Here is a 16,092-nt window from a genome sequence, read left to right as displayed (position 1 = left end):
TTCTGAGCCTGTTTACCAGTCACCTGCTTCCATAGGTGCGTAGGGAAACCGCATTTTCCACGCACCTGCTCCCTGCCTCGCTGCCTGGACACACGCTTGCCCCACATCCTCGGACTGCCCCCAGCTGCCCTTCGTTTCTGCGCAGACGCTGCCCGCACGCTAACTCAAGCCCCTTTACAAATACGTTTGAAGGATTGTCTATACGGCTGGCATGCATAGGCTCTCAGAAAACACTTGCGAATGAGCGAAACATAAGCCTATTTTTTTGAACAAAATTTTCCTTCTATTTTCTCCTTATTCCCTATGATTGCTTTCGCAGATGCATTTCTGGAACAAGCCGTGTCCTATCAACAGTTTGTGGACAACCCAGCCCTCATCGATGACCCCAATCTTGTGGTGAAGATCGGGAATAAGTAGGTTCCTCTTGGAAGTCGTTTTGGCTGTCTCACGGCACTGTTTGCATCTCAGTTTTTCAAAAGCAGAGACCCAGACAGTAGACCTGAGAAATATGTAAAATGACATCTTGGTTAAAATTTATGGTCATCTCTTCACTCTTGGCAAAAGACTGTGCTGTTACATAGTTCATAGGTTGGTGTAACCGTCAATCTTGTGGGTTTTAATATTCATCTGTACTAGATTTTCTTTCAAAGATTCATTTATTTATTTTAGAGAGTGAGCGAGCATGAGCAGGGAGGGGCGGAAGGAGAGGGGGAGAGAGAGGATCTCAAGCAGACTCCCTGCTGAGCACAGAGCCCGACGTGGGGCTCGATCTCACAACCCTGAGATCACAACCTGAGCCGAAACCAAGAGTCGGACGCTTAGCCGACTGTGCCACCCCGGCGCCCCTGTACTAGACTTTATAACGGACAGAGTCCCTGGGCATTCACGGAATAGACTGCACATCTGCCCACGAAAGCTTCGGTGTCCGAGGTCAGGGGCTGTGCAGGTGTTTCTGTAGACTGTCAGCAAACTTCTGTCCCCGAGAGGAAGGGTGTGTAGGTATGAACTTGGGCTACCTAGTTGCCTTTGCCATGACGTGTGGCAAGAAATGCCATCCGCACGTCGGTGGCCTAACGCGCCACGGAGCTCGGGCTGACCTCCAGCTGGTGGCGGGGGTCTCCCACCGCCTCCGCCGGTCTCTGCTTGGCCCCGGGAGCGGCTGCTGTGGGGTCTGCAGGACGAGGGGCCCCTGCCAGCGAGGGGCAAATGGGGGTGTTGGCAACAGTCTAGGGTTCATTAAGGACCCAGCTGGGGTTCCAGAGCTTTCCTTGACTGTTTCTCATGACATTAGGAAGATTTTTCAGTCTGAGCCTTGGTCTTTGACATCTGTTTTCGTTTTTTCACGTTAGATACTATAACTGGACGACAGCAGCGCCTCTGCTCCTGGCCATGCAGGCCTTCCAGAAACCTTTGCCAAAGGTGAGCTTGAACATGAGGCAGAAGGGGTGGCACGAAATATCACGGGTAGACTCATCTGGGCCGTTGGAATTTAACTTTTACTTCAGAACCACAAAGTTAATTACGTTATGTTCTTTTGAGGTTCATGATTGTAGAGGTCAGGAGTTTGGGATCTGCCTCTCTTGCAGCCTGAATGTCCTTCCCCCTCCTGCTTATCAGGGTGAAATCTCCCAATCGTGGGAGCTCCAGACTGTCCTGCCTCCTCCAGGGTTCCTTTCCCGACACCTGCTGTGCCAGGGACGTAGGTGGGGGCAGAGTGGGGTGAGGCCCGGATGTCAGAGCCCAGGGGTGATGAGGGGACGAGAGAGAAGGGCTGGAGCAGGCGGCAGTGTGGGTGCAGGGAGACAGCACGACGGACGTCAGCCGGGAAGCAAGCCCCGGGCCTGCTGGCCAAGGAGGGGAGAGTGCAGGGCCTGGCAGCTTCTAGCTGCATGAGAGGGCACGTGGTGGTCGCGGGAAGAGGCACAGTTAGAAGGGCAGGTGGGCCGCTGTAGCCCCCCATGCTGCCGTGCTCCGCCGAGGACTCCCCGGACACTCGGCCTGGAATTGTTCAGTGTTTCAACCTTCTATCCTCCTACTAGATTATACGTTATTTTTGCTGCAAAGACCATGTCTTACCTTGTCTCCCTTGTCTGCTCAGTGAGAGCTTCGTGCGGTTTCGATGTTGTAACAGAGCAGATGGTTGTGATATCCGAGGTTCTTGAAAGTCTGCTCTGACTCTGTCGGGTCCACGCTCCCTCCCTCGTGTGCGCGTGCACGTGTGGGTGCGTGCGCGAGGCTGTGCACGTACCCGAGCGGGTAGCGCTTGGGGTTTGGAGATTGCGACCTCATCTGTGGTGGTACTTTATCCGACGTCACGTTTTCCTCCCTGATTTTGTTTTGTCCCTGCCAGGCTCCCCATCCTTCATGGTATCCATGGCCCAGGATAAACTTTTAGGTTACATTTCTCAGCTCTTACAAACCAGTAAGAAAAAAGACCAATGCAATAGAAATATCCTTTAACTTAAAGGGGTTTAGCTCACAAAAGACGTGCGCATGGATTCTAAGCTGAGGCTTTGTGATGTGTTTCCTAAATTTTTTTACAAGCTGTCTTTGATTCTGCTTATGGTGTTTATTAATGTAGAATTCATTTTATATGTTGAATTTGTCCCTCCTTTAAGGCTGTTGGGTCTTGTATCACATTTAGAATGGCCCTGCTTCCCTGTTTACGAAACTTGTGAAAATATGTCAGCTTTTCCCCTAGTACTTTCTTCTTCTTTTTTTTTTTTCTTTTTTTATATAAGTTCCACACCCAGTGTGGAGTCCAGTGCAGGACTTGAACTCATAACCCTAAGATCAAGACCTGAGCTGAGATTAAGAGTTGGGTGCTTCACCACCTGAGCCACCCAGGCGTCCTCCCCTAGCACTTCCTTAAATCTCTGATCCATCTAGATTTTATTTTGTGAGTGAGTGAGGGATCAGGAACCAAATCAGTTCTTTGCCGGCTGGTTATTGAATCATGATGCTTTGTAGGAACCACAATGGCGACAAGTAGCTTGAATAATAGGGGTTTATTATCTGACACAGTAAGAATCGTCGAGGTTGGTAGTTTCAGGGTTAGCTTCTCCGTCATTGTCTTGGCTTTCCCTTTATGATCAAGGTGACTGTTGCCCACGTCATCCTCTCAAACAGCCACACTCCAAATAGGAAGGCTAGAGACAGACTTCTCACATTTCATTGGCCGCAACTTGGTCACATGACCACCGCCAAACCGGTTGCTGGCAAAACAGTGGAATGAACATGAATGGCGTAGACCAAGGGAGGTCAGAATGTATTGCACCTGATTCTTGAACAGAGTTTCGATGTGTTGGCAAGAAAGAAAGGGGATGATGTGCCCAGGCAGGCAAGTAACTGGGTCTGGCACATCTACCTAATTATCTCAGTACTTTTTGTTTACATCACTCTCTCCCCCTCCAATGGGCAGTTATAGCTACAGCATGTATGATATTTCTTCATGAATTTAGATTCATTTCTGGACTTTGTCTTCTGTTCCATGTATATGTTCACTCATGTACCAGCATGCATTGTTTTAATTACGATAGCTTTCCAATATATTTTAATATCTAGTAAGGCTTGTACCTACTTAATACTCTTCTGTGAGTTTTCTTGGCTATTTTTATTTGTTTTATAAATGAACTTTAGAATCGCTTTGTCTCGGTATGAAAATAATCTTGTTCATTTCTTTCTTTAATTGGGGTTTTGTTACATTTCTGGATGAATTTAGGAAGACTAGGGGAATCGACATCTGAACGTATTATTCTCTTTGTGAATAGGGTCCTCATGGTTTGCTTTTCCGCGTATTCTGTTTCTTTGGTATTTGGTGGGGACTTTTAAATGATAAAAACAAGCACACCACAGGCGAAATATGTGAATGTTTTCTCTCTCACTTAACGCGAAGACTGTTTGGTCGAAAGATGTTAATTGTTCTTTTGTTACTGGTGAGGGTGTCCGTTCCCTGATAATTCTGTGAACCAAGGAAGGGAGAGAGGATACTGTTTACCTGGTGCTGGAGTTCGCCTCAAGATAGATATTTTCTTCTTTGGCAATACTTAGAAAATTATTAATTAATATTTAATCTTCCCTCATTAAGCTTTTATTTCTTTAGGGAGACAGTATGAGTTTTCTTTTTAATACTTAAGGTTTTAGCCCAAATGCATCTACTAAGGTTCAGTTTGTCCCAATTTGGCAATTTACATTTACTAAAGAGATTCTGTGCGTTTTATTCTTTGTTTAAAACCGTTTTACCCTATACTCCATGTTAATCATTTCATTCTTTATTTTATAATTATCATACTGAGAGTAACAGTAGCTTAACCAGTAAATCACTTTAATTCGAAAACCTCTGGTCTTACCTAATCACTAATGATTTTCAATGCTTTCTTTTTCTGTTGTTGTCGTGTTGTATTTTATTTGGTGTTTGTTTATTCCTTTAACATCTTCTTAAGTCTTCATGCTTAAGTTATCTTCATGTGATTTTGGACGCCATTAGGTTTTGCTTCTCTAAAGTTTTTAGTCCACAAATAGTATGTTGTGTTTTCTCTGATTTTTTTTTTTTTAATCTTACTTTAATTTGCATGTGTGTGTCTTTTGGTTTGGATGTGCTAAGTTAATCTTTTTTTGGTTCCATTATTTATGTTACCATCCATTTAAAACAGGCCACTGTGGAATCTATCATGAGGGATAAGATGCCCAGAAAGGGAGGAAGATGGTGGTTTTCATGGAGGGGAAGAAATACCACGATCAAAGAGGTAAGCATGGAAAACAAAAGGGTCTTTCTACTTAGCTCATCCAATTTGGGGGTTTTGTTTTCATGCTTGCGTGTCAGAGAAATAAGCATAAGCCATAATACCGAGTTTTCACAAGCCAGCTCTGCCACGAAGCAGGGAAAGGCATCCCAGAATGTGGGGTAGGTACAGAGGAGGGGGAGACGTGGGTTCACGTCTCGACCCTGTTACCTGGCTGGGAGCCCGTGGCCAAGTCACCTGCTCCTCTGGAATTTCTTCATGTGTCCAAAGAAGGGATTCAACCTGATAGTTTAATTTTCTATTTCAAGTATCTTCTTGCTCCCTTGTGAGTATAATCGTAATGAGGTAATCCTTAGAGTGGTAGACTAATTCTCATCAGTCCTTTCACTTAAATGCTGTGTCTAAATATACGTGACTTTGGTGTCCATTTCTATAAATGCCTATGCTTTTTACCAGATCTCTTTCAGTCTCTCCAACTATTTCTCGAAGCACTTTTCTTGCTTGACTTCCATGCCCCTGTGTCTGCCTGGTATTCTTCCTCCTGAGGCTGGCCCCACTCTGGTCTGCCCCCACAAGGGGGTCATTGAGGGTTGTCCTAGGTAGGGTCTTCTTTTCTGCTTGGACCGCCTACCTTTCTCTAGGCAACCCCACTCACACCCATGTTTGATTTCCAAACCAGACATTCTTTCATATTTCCTGTCCATTTATCAAGTAGCCAGCACTGTGTACATCTCCATGTGAATGCTTCAAGACACTTCAGACTGGGTCATTTCTAAGATCGAACTCAAGGTTTTCTTGTGAAGTCTTCCTTCATATTACCATGGTCAGAAAATGGTGCCAGCGTCCCTCCACGGGCTAGACCCTTCCTTTTCCCTCATTTCCCACATTCAATTCATCACCACGTCCTATCAATTTACCATCTTAAATATTTCTCAGATGTACCCATTGCTCTCCAGTTCCACTTCCCCAAATATAGGCTAACACCATCTGTCCCAGGATTGCTTCCCGTGGTCGTCTGGTCTCTTCTTGCCCTTTCTTCTTCAGCCTCTATAATGTAGTTGCATTGGTCATGTAGGATACTGGTCCAATTTATGTTATTCCTTCCTTAAAAGCTTTTGGGTTCCCAGGGCTCTCATAGTTAAGACCAATATCCTCAACATGGTTCACCGTGTTTGTGTATCCTAGCCCCTGCCTCCCTATTTAGCCCTTTTTGCCTTTCTCCCCCTGCCCTCCCTGTTTTAGCTTCACTGGCTGAACGTGCACTCTACCCCAGGACTTTTGCATATGCTGTTTCCTCTGCCTGGTGTTCCTAGGATCCCTTCACCATCCCCTTCACTTAATTAACTAGTGTCTCAAAAGACTCTTTCTCAGCAGATTAGTCTGGGCTGCCATTCTCTGTTCTCATAGTCCCACCCGTGGACTTTGCCTAAATACATTTTGTCAGGGTTTGTAATCTTACACATAGTAGCGTGACTGTTTGATTAACATCTCTTTTTCCTCCGCATCCTAAGCCCAGGAAGGTGGAGACCATGTCTGGCTCTGATCCCTGGATATCCATGGTGCCCATATTGGACACAGAAGAGGGGTTTGGCAAATATTTGAGGGAATGCTGATTACTTTTGGAATATAGTGTAAAGAAACCCCAAGGACAGCAGTCAAGTAGGTTATTATAATACTAATAGAAACGCCAGTGAGCTCAATGTATTTATTCTATGAGTTCAAAGGGGAAAAGTCTGGTGGAAGGGTTTCATCAAGATAAAATTGTTCTCTGACATTTTCTTAGCATACCTGAGTTTTATTGATTGTCCCATTATCTTCAAGAGATATAAACAAGTTAGAGCAAACATACGCTTTCCTTTAGGTGATGTAAAACATAAAGGGCCCTACTAGCTCCCTTACTAGAAAGTAGAATGTTCTAGAATTTAAGTAGAGGGCTATTTCCTATTTCAAAGGCCTCTTTATTGTAGAGTGTTCACGTTGTCACCAGTTTGAATTAAGGGGAATGCCAGCATGAAGGAACAGTTATAAAATTAAATATTTCTTTAAAAAACTGAAATACATTTATTTCAGATAGATACATATTTTTGAATTAGTCTAATAAAGAATTATTGATAGTGGTGGCTAAGTTATCTCAGTAAATAGGTTAAAAATTACTGGGTATATTGTCACGTCAATTATTTGTGTGCTTATAAAAAGCTAAAGAATATTTGGAAATAGTCTGTGCTCATCCTGTGTTAAGATGGTCACGCTGATGTATTGATCTGTTTTGCTCATTTTCTTTATTAACATTGAAAACATTAACCTACCTCCCGACCAAATGATCCCAAATAATGAGATTTAATTGTACATCCTTTGTCCTTGTCTTCTCCTCCCTGGCCTGCTGTGGGCCGGGCTGTGTGTGTGTGTGTGTGTGTGTGTGTGCGTGCACGTAGCATCCCTGTGGTCCTCACAGCAGCGTTAGGAGATGGATGTTGTCACCCCCCTTTTACCGGAGAGGGGACAAGGCTCTGGAAGTTTCCAGGACTTGCCGAAGCTTCCCAAGCAAGAGAAGCAGAACTGAGCCCGGATCTCGTAGAGTTCCAGAGCTCCTCCCAGTACATCGAAGGAACATTTTCTATTAAGGGTGTGTGGTGTTGAGAAAGAGAAGGCATCCATGTTTTCCCAAGCTAAATATGGTGTGAAAATATTTTCAAGCATTTCTATCAGCAATTATAAGAAAATATTTTGAAAATATTCGGGTATCCAGGCAGCCCTTGATAAAGCATTTGCATAAGCTCCAGTGATTATGAAGTTTGGTTTGGTGCCACAGACACTTATGGAAAACAGACTCATTTCTGTCAAAAAAATTTTCTCAGCTTAATCGAACGCTTCCAAGGAAAGGAATAACTGGGACCTGCTGTGCCTGGGGCGTGTAATGTTGGGGATGGCATTTGGGGCCCTGCCCCAGGCTTAGGGGAGCCCGTGGAACCCCAGCAGTGTCATGCAGGTGCTTCTCTTTGTACCCCCGTGACTCTGTCTTGTCTTCTTTTCCAGGAAAGTAAGCCAGAGCAGGGCTTGGCCGGGAAGAGCCACAGCACTGGGGAGCAGCCGTCAGCACTTAGCATGGCCACCAGGTACGGCGCGCGTCTCCGTGGGCCGTGGCAGCCCCTTCCTGCATCCCAGGGCGTGGCACGTGCCTGCCAGGTGCTGATGGGGTTCACCGAATGTACAGACAGACCTGGCTCTGTATTTAGTCAACGACCTGGAGCCATTTACCTCACATGGGTCCCCATGATCGAATGGAGGCAGCTGCCCCCTGAGGTCTCCAGCTGGCAAAGTAAACCTGAGGCTTCAGTGAGGTCACACAGCTTGTGCGCGTCTCAGGGTCTTGGTGTGGGATGGCCCCGGACGTACAGAATACAGCAGCAGCGATGATGACGATGACAAAAGGAGCGTCAGCAGCAGCGTGGAAATAAGTTTCTTTCCGAAGGAAATTACCTTTCTCCGTGGTTTAAATACTTACAGGGGCTTATGTGGCTACTTCTCTAAGTATTGATAAGGATTCATATTAACTTGGCAATGGATGGATACTATTCATGTTTTGTCTTCAGGGTAGTCTGTTTGTATGGGGTTTGAGGGTACCTCGGGTCTGAGGGCGAAGCCATCACGCACCAGTTATGATGCTGATGGTATATGTTATGTATATTATATCGGTACCTGTCACCTTATCAATACATGTCCCCTCACTGCTGGAGTATCCCTGTGCTGAAGCCAGCCGGGATGGCCTTTCTTATTTGGCAGGCAGAAAATACTAACAGACTGACGGAAGGCAAGATGCGTGTCTTAATCCTATTTGTATCGTAGAGGCTACGTCAGTGCCTGACATGTAGCAGGCTCTTCGCAAGTGTTGTTGGGCTATTACTGAATCGGTAAGTTTTTCCCAAAACACTGTTGATTCATAGGAGAGGCAGGCTTAGATCGCACGTCCTCAGCCTCCTGGCCATAGTTCTGTGTCGTCAGCCATTTTATTTCTAGAATCCACTGTGGAAATAGAAACCCATGTAGGTAGAAGTAGGAAGAAATCTGATTTCGTCATTGTTCTGTGAGTAGAAGAATGTGCAGGACTTTTTGAAGATGACTCTAAGAGGCCTTGCCTTGCCAGCTCTTGGCTGGAATATTCCTGGGGGCGCCCTTGCTGTTTCCCATGGGGGGCCCCCCCGGCCCTGCTGCTTCCCACCTGACCCTTTGCCCATCTATACTGGAGAGGGAAGTGGAGTTGACTTTTCAGTTTTCTGCCCTCCGTCTCTGGCTCGTTCCCTGGGAAAGGGCTCTCAAGCATGATTTTCCGGTACCCTCCCAACCTGGCGTGTTGAGTGTGACTTTGAGAGAGCTCAGGAGGGAGAAGGCAGGTGTGTTCTAGATGGAACGGAGTCTGAGGGTGTGCTGTCCTGTGAGGGGACGTGCACAGCAGCCTGGCTAGGAGCCGGCGGACTTTCAGTGGGGTCGTCGTTCACGCCCACGAGTGGGCAGCAGCAGGCCGAAAACAGACTTGGGGGTCAGGAGGACCTGGTTGGGAATCCTGGCTTTGGGGAAACTGGTTTCCGTATCTGAGCGGAGGAACAGGTGTGATGTTCACGTCCAGAGCAGGTGGGGAGGCAGCATTTAAACCAGCGTTTTAACTGCACTGGAAACATCCAGTCTCCTGGAATTCTTTTAAAGAACCCTCTCTGTCCCAGCCGCGATTTCCAAACACGAGAGTCAGCGTGAGCAGGACACAGAGCAGAGAGGATTTGTCAATCTTCCGTGTGATCTTTGGAGAATTCTTCAGGCCCACGGTATCTCCTCCTCCATCTGTGAAATGGGGCTAAGAATGACAGCAGCCCCACGTGTATCAGCTGACTTCATTCTCACGGCATCTTCACGACAAAGGAGATCAACACAGACCCAACAAGGCCATACGGGAGGTGCGCCTGCGTGGGAGCAGACCGGAGGTGGCTCTCAGTGGACCGGGCCCAAGGTGGAAAAGGCACAGAACGTGGGGCGCCTGGCTGGCTCAGTCGGTTCAGCAGCCGACTCTTGATTTCGGCTCAGGTCATGATCTCAGGGTCCTGGGATCGAGTCCCACATCGGGCTCTGAGCTCAGTGGGAAGTCTGCTTGAGATTCTCTCTCTCCCTCTCCTTCTGGCCCTCCCCCTGTGTGCACACTCTCTCTCTTTCTAGAATAAATAACTCAATCTTAAGAAAAGCATAAAACATGACAACTGCTGACAGTGTGGCCTGTTGCTCTCCCCCTGCCAGCAGACGCATGGAGGACTAGGGAGGTCGCTGGGGGGCCCTGGGGTAGGGTCAGGGGGTGGGACGAGCAGCAAGACCCCAGGGCGGCTCCTGCCGAGCTGCGGCATCAGCTGGCGAGATTCCTTTGAAGCATCGCGGATTTTCTTACCATCCCATAGGATTCTCTTCGAATGTTGGCACAGATGCTGTTCCCTCTTAACTAGAAATCATCCAAGACTATTCACCGTTCTGAGTTCGTCACGCTACACTTTCTTAATTAAACCTGAAAAACGAAGCATTGACTCTTGTGAGAAGGAATTGAGATTTCGAAAGGTATTAACATCGAGTTCTTTGGAGAAATGGAAATCTGTTAATTTTTACTGGCGTCTTAGACGCTGAGCCTCCCAGTTGGATCCGTGCAGCCGACGGGGAGAAGGCGTTGGCGTGCTCTCCTAATTGACAGGCTTGATTGACAGAGTGTTCCCTGAAGTCTCCTAATTGAGCAAAACGCTTGTCACCACACAAATCATTAAAATACTATTTGAAAAACGTGCCCTGTGACAAGTGCTAAGTTAGGTGTTGTTCACAGCTACTCTGAACACAGACTTTCAAGCGAGATGAGCCCTTTTGTTTTGCTGGTTGCTTCTTGCCGGCGTCGTAAAGCGGACACCAGCTCACGAGCCCTGGCAAGCGTGGGGGCCGGGGCTCGGGCGGGGGGCCCGTTGTTCCGTGCGGGGTGGCAGAGACCCCAGATGCCACATCCCTGCCCTAAGCCGGCTCTACCAGCAGCCAACGGTACGGCTCCCGATGCAGTGTTTGTGTCTGTTTTCCCTCAAACACGGCATGTGCACGGAGTTGGTGGTGGTCTTTTTTTCTTTAAAGCAGCAGATGGAAACGAACAGCGATTCTGCCTTCCTTCCGCCCCTCCGAGCAGAGGCACACGTCAGTCTGGTGTCATGAGAGCTTTGGTTCACATGTGGATCTCATTTCCCGCCAAACTGGTTGGTTGAAGCAGAGCCGTCTTCCGATTCACTGAGACGCCCGCAGCCTGCTCTCTCTCTGGGTTCCCACCTGGGTTCCCACGTGTCCGGCTGGCTTGGCTCCAGGCCTGTGTCTTCCTCGACTGGAAATCTGTGGGTTGTAGGTTCAGAAGAACCAGCATTGTTCACAGGAGCTGGGCGCAGGGGGTGGAACCAGAAAGGACTGTTGCTTTGGACCATGTCATTGTCCAGATGAGCTGGAGGCCCCGAGAGGAATTCTCCGGTCGTGAGGCCTTCCGTGAGTGGGGCTCATGTCTCCCAGTCCGGTTCTTTCTGTCTCTTATTAGCCTGTGTCCTGAGTGTGTTGGCGGGGGCAATGCTGTTGGTTCCTCTATGTTTTGAGAGAAGCAAACCAGGGCTGAAAGGAGAAGCAGTCTGTGAGGGTAACAGGCTGATTCCTGTGGCGTTCCAGCCTGGGCTTCTCGGGTTCGAGCCCCTGTGCTGTCTTCACTCTGCCTAGAAACCGTGCACAGTGTCATGGGTTAGATTCATGCACATGTAGCCCAGCCCTGCCGTGTACCAGGCAGGATGCTAGCCGTCATGCTCTGTCCTTCGTGGACACAGTGACCTGTCCCCACGGCTTATTCGCCACAGTCACTGTATCCTGGTGATGGCCACGTCTGCTTTCCCATCAGAGCACTTATCCTGCTGTGTGGTGACGCTTTAGACAAAGAGCCTGGGGAGAGCAGGGGCCGGTCTATCTGCCGTACCGACTGTGGCTGGCATAGCCAGCGAGCAACAGGTGAATGAGCTCCAGTCCGCCAGCCCGCAGCCCGCAGCCCGCAGGCTCCCCTTTGTGGGGCCGGGGCAGCAGGTGCTTGGGGAAGGGCCCCTCATTCTAGATGTGGAAAGAGCCTCGTCTCCTCTTAGAAATAGCAGAGAAGTGGGTGCTGTGTCACGGTGTTCTCCCGCATGTCTTCCTAGCTTGGGATGGTCCCGGATTGTAGGGACTGCTCTGGAATCCCTAGTTCCTGGATTGTAGGGACTGCTCTGGAATGAACACACGGGGGTGAGAAAGGCTGCACGGGGGGGGGGGGGGGGGAAGGGAGGTGGGGGAGAACGGGAGGCCAGAGGACAAGGGGACTTGAGCATTGAGAGGTCAGAGCTCGCTGGGATCAAAAGATAAGCTGCAGCTCCCAGGCGTGTCAGTCTTGCATAAGGCGTTGGCCCGAGCAGGAGGCTTTGCAGAGAGGTGTGCACTGAGGATGGGGCGTGCCTGCTTGGGGCCACGCAGCCCTTCCCACTCAGCCTTAACAAACACTAGCTTTGTATGGTGGTAAGACATTTCCGAAGGTAATGGTGCCAGGAAGCAGAGCTAATCCCACTGGGTTGGGGATTGTGCTGCGGTAGGAGTCTAAGCGAGGGAACAACGAATTCCTGATAGGCTTTATAAGGGCTGTTTAAAGAAAACGAGCCTGCTTCCCACCTGCAACCCCCAGCCCTTCACCAAACAGAGAAGTCTGGAAGAGTCGAGGCATTGGCCCCGTGGGTTCCGCGCAGGCAGATGACGTGTGTGGCCTTGCTGGTGGAACAGCCTGCTCAGGGCTTCCGGGGTGGGACTGATGCGTTCCTTGTCTTCACCTGTCTGGGAGTCCTGCGGTTTCCTAGTTATTCGGAGATGTGTGTTTGGAGAGGTATAAACACGGAACTGGTAGTGGGGTGTGTAGAAATTCGGACTTCTCCTTCTTGGCCTGCAGCCTTAGACCCGGAGCAGAAGAGAATGTTTGCGAGCATCTCCTCTGGCAGGAGAGAGCTTAACGCTGTTTATCAGGAAGAAGGAGCGTCTTGGTTTAAAATAGAGTGATGATAGCTAGTAAATAGGGAAGTGAGTGAGGAGCGGCAGCCCCGCATGAATAATGCAGGAGGCATATGAATGGGAGTTAGTGAGCGTTCATTGATAAATGTAATGGCATATGGTAAATGACCACCCGAGAGACAGTACTCGGGAGAGACCCGATTGACTCTGTCATTGATTCCGGCCTAATGCATTTTTAATGGCTACCCAGATGCATTTCCTAATTGGTGATTACATCACTGTGTGTTCCAGAATAAAGCATGAATCATCCTCCAGTGATGAAGAGCGTGCAGCTGCCAAGCCATCAAGTGCAGGCCACCTCCCTCTGTTGTCCAGTGTCAGCTACAGGAAGACCCTCCGGCTCACTTCGGAGCAGCTGGTGCGTGTCCCGTTCTTCCCTCGCCGTGTTCGAGGGTGCCGGCCCAGGCGCGGCCACCCAGACTCCGTGGCCTGGTGGTCTGGGTGCCCCTCCCGCTCAATGCCCCAACCTCAGCCCCTGGCCAGGCCGGCCCCACAGTCTTGCTTCCCGTTTGTCTTCCCTGACGTAGCCTTGGAGCCTCCTGTTTTCAAGTGTTGGAGGAGGGCAGCCTGAGGAAGCTAATTTATCCTTAGATGTAAATGACCGAGAGACCTGAATCTCCCAGGCTCTTTCCGGTTTTAGAGAGATGCTTGTTAACTCAAGTGCATCTCCTACATTGGGGGAAATTAAGCACTTGCGATGGGGTTTAGAGACTTTCAGGTGGCAGGGGGCCATCATAGTCACAGTGTCCTCTTCTGTGGGGGTATACCACCAGTTTTAGTCAGAGCCTTCTTTCCCTGGACCTTGTTTCCCACAAACAGTCAGTGAGCAAGTATCCTTCCTCTTTTGCTTTTATCCTAAGAATGAGTGGGGGGACAGGCTAAGCTGTGATGGTGTTTCATGGGAACAGGTCAGGCCCAGACCCCCACTTAACGCCACCAGCGTGCCCCTGCAGCCTATGTGCAGCTGTGTGGCATGTGGCTCAGGCCCGCGACACTGGGGGGACCTGGAGTCAGGCAGCCAGCCGGCATGCACGATCGGGTCCCAGCAACCAGATGCCAAACCGCCAAAAGGTAATTTTGCTTCCGAATCTGCTGTGAATTCCTTGGGTCCGCGGTTATTCCGGGAAACACGTTTCCACACTTGGCTTTGTCTCCCCCGTCGTGGCCCTTCGTATTTATTCACGGAGTAATAAGCGTGCCCTATTCTGAAGGTGGAATGGCCGCGGCAAGCCTTCCAGCCTGTCATTCAGCCCTGTAGGAAGCGGGTGAGCTCGCCTTGCAGGGGGGCCTGTGGGGAGAGCTGGTTGCCCAAATCCTGGAAAGAACCAGCCTCATCTGTAGGCAGAATTACACAGCGGCCTAGGGCAGTGAGTTTAAAAAATAATCTTAATCTAGCATCTCATGGAGTGGAATCCAAACAGCCCTCAGTCTGGGCCTTCCCCTCAAGGGGACGCATGGCTCATGTTTTTCAGAAAAGCTTGAAGTTGAAGAATGGCCCCAACGACGTGGTGTTCAGCGTGACCACACAGTACCAAGGCACGTGTCGCTGCGAGGGCACCATCTATCTGTGGAACTGGGACGACAAAGTCATCATCTCGGACATCGACGGGACCATCACCAGGTCGGTCTGGCCGCCTTGGGGGTGTGGGCGGGTTCACCTTCCTGTGGGGCCCCCGAGGCCTGGAGCTGGCGTCTCTGTTCTCTGTGGGGCTGTGGGGCTTGTGCAGCCGTGGAACCTTCGATCCTTGCCCTAAACAGCTGTAGTTGGGGCGTGGTGCTGGTTTCCCCGGCGCTGCTCATGTGGCTGCTTCCCAGGAACCCTTTCCAAATGGCCTTTTCACTTTAACAAGCCACGAACTTGAGGCGTGATCAGTGAGAAGGTGCCCTTTCGTGTGTTTACATAGCCCTCCGTGGGCATCGTCCTCTGATTACTCTGGGTTCGGGCTTTCTCTCCAGCAAGTAGGTCGTGGGTCTTGTTGGCATATCTTATGAGGTGTTTCTGCTACAGTGAGTCGGAGTGGGCTTTCTCCCCTGTTGTCACACCCTTTCTATCGTATTTCTCTCATTTCTATCTTTATTTAGGTCAGACACTCTTGGCCACATTCTGCCCACCCTGGGCAAGGACTGGACCCACCAGGGCATCGCTAAGCTGTACCATAAAGTGAGCCAGTAAGTACCGGGCACCTGCCCCCATCTCCCGCGCACTTGCAAAACCGTGACCTTGAACGTGACTTGCAAAGAGGGGTGCGCCTCGGTGGGCAGGGGCAGGGGGTTGTGGAGGGTTCTGAGGACATGGTGAGTGCTATCCCGCCAACTCCCACGTGTGAATTCAGGGCTGAAGACGAGAGAGGAAGTGATCGGAGGCTCCCAAATTTTTGGCCGGAGAAGGGTGGCGGCGTCAGGGGAGGACGGAGATTGAGTCCATACTGAGGACTGTCTCCTCAGGCAGGTGGGCTAACGGTCCTCTGATACCTGCCGGCCTGGAGGGGGGGCTCCACGGCGTGGCCGCCACGCAGGACGGCGCCTGCTCTGGGGCCGCACCTGGTACGCCCAGGTGGGAGAGGAGACCTTCAGCTGCTGTCCCGTGCCGGGCACGTGTCCCCTCACTCACCAGCTTTTCAACATTATTGTAAGAATTACTGCCATTAGCTCCCTCAGGAGCGGTCGGTCCGCGTTCCCATAACTGCTCACAGGAGGCAGGGCACCTTCGGCCCCACGGCCGTTGCGTGCGCTCTGGTCTGTCTCTGGGGTTGGGGCCCACTGGGGTCTCTCCCTCCTCACAGCGGCTCGTCACGTTCTCCGTCTTTCTGTGGACTAGAGTCTCCTCATCCGTGAAACCCCTCCCTCCAGCGCTTTCTGTTCTCCAGGCACTTGGGCTGGAAGGTGCCTTAGGCCAACGCAGGGCAGCCCCACCTTTCCCTGGCTGAGGAAGGTGAGGAATTACGTAGTCAGTGGAGGTCAGGCCGGAAAACCGGGCCCATGATTCCCAAGCTGATGGGCTCACCTCTGACCCGTGTAGGTGGGGGCTGGGGGCTGGGCACGCAGAGCTATGCCCGTACTCTGTGAGCACCGATGAAGGAAGCATACTTTCCTGCCCCTCATTCATTCACTTACCCAGCATTTATTGAGTGCCTGCTGTGTGCTCGGCCCAGTGACAGGTGCTTGGGATGTCAAGAAGTAGACATGGTGTCTGGCCTCCTGGACCTCACACGGCAGTGGGGGCGGGGTGGCTGGGACGGGG

The 16,092-nt window shown here is 50.1% G+C and overlaps 1 protein-coding gene across 6 annotated transcripts in view; it reads left to right on the top strand.

The window, feature by feature from the left end:
- Positions 1 to 16,092, top strand: part of LPIN1 (lipin 1) — a 130,321-nt gene that overhangs the window by 94,501 nt on the left and 19,728 nt on the right. For all 6 annotated transcript variants that reach the window (XM_045775972.2, XM_045775971.2, XM_045775970.2 and 3 more), the window contains 7 exons: positions 320 to 413; positions 1,350 to 1,419; positions 4,653 to 4,745; positions 7,776 to 7,855; positions 13,083 to 13,209; positions 14,324 to 14,472; positions 14,934 to 15,020. In XM_045775972.2, the coding sequence (XP_045631928.1) occupies positions 320 to 413; positions 1,350 to 1,419; positions 4,653 to 4,745; positions 7,776 to 7,855; positions 13,083 to 13,209; positions 14,324 to 14,472; positions 14,934 to 15,020 (700 nt within the window). The remainder of the gene's footprint in view (positions 1 to 319; positions 414 to 1,349; positions 1,420 to 4,652; positions 4,746 to 7,775; positions 7,856 to 13,082; positions 13,210 to 14,323; positions 14,473 to 14,933; positions 15,021 to 16,092) is intronic.

Source organism: Ursus americanus, chromosome 7 (genome assembly GCF_024610735.1).
Source record: "Ursus americanus isolate L20-20 chromosome 7, mUrsAme1.1.p, whole genome shotgun sequence".
Lineage (NCBI taxonomy): Eukaryota > Metazoa > Chordata > Mammalia > Carnivora > Ursidae > Ursus > Ursus americanus.
The sequence above is the reverse complement of the archived record's forward strand: the minus strand, read 5'-3'. Positions and strand labels throughout refer to the sequence as shown.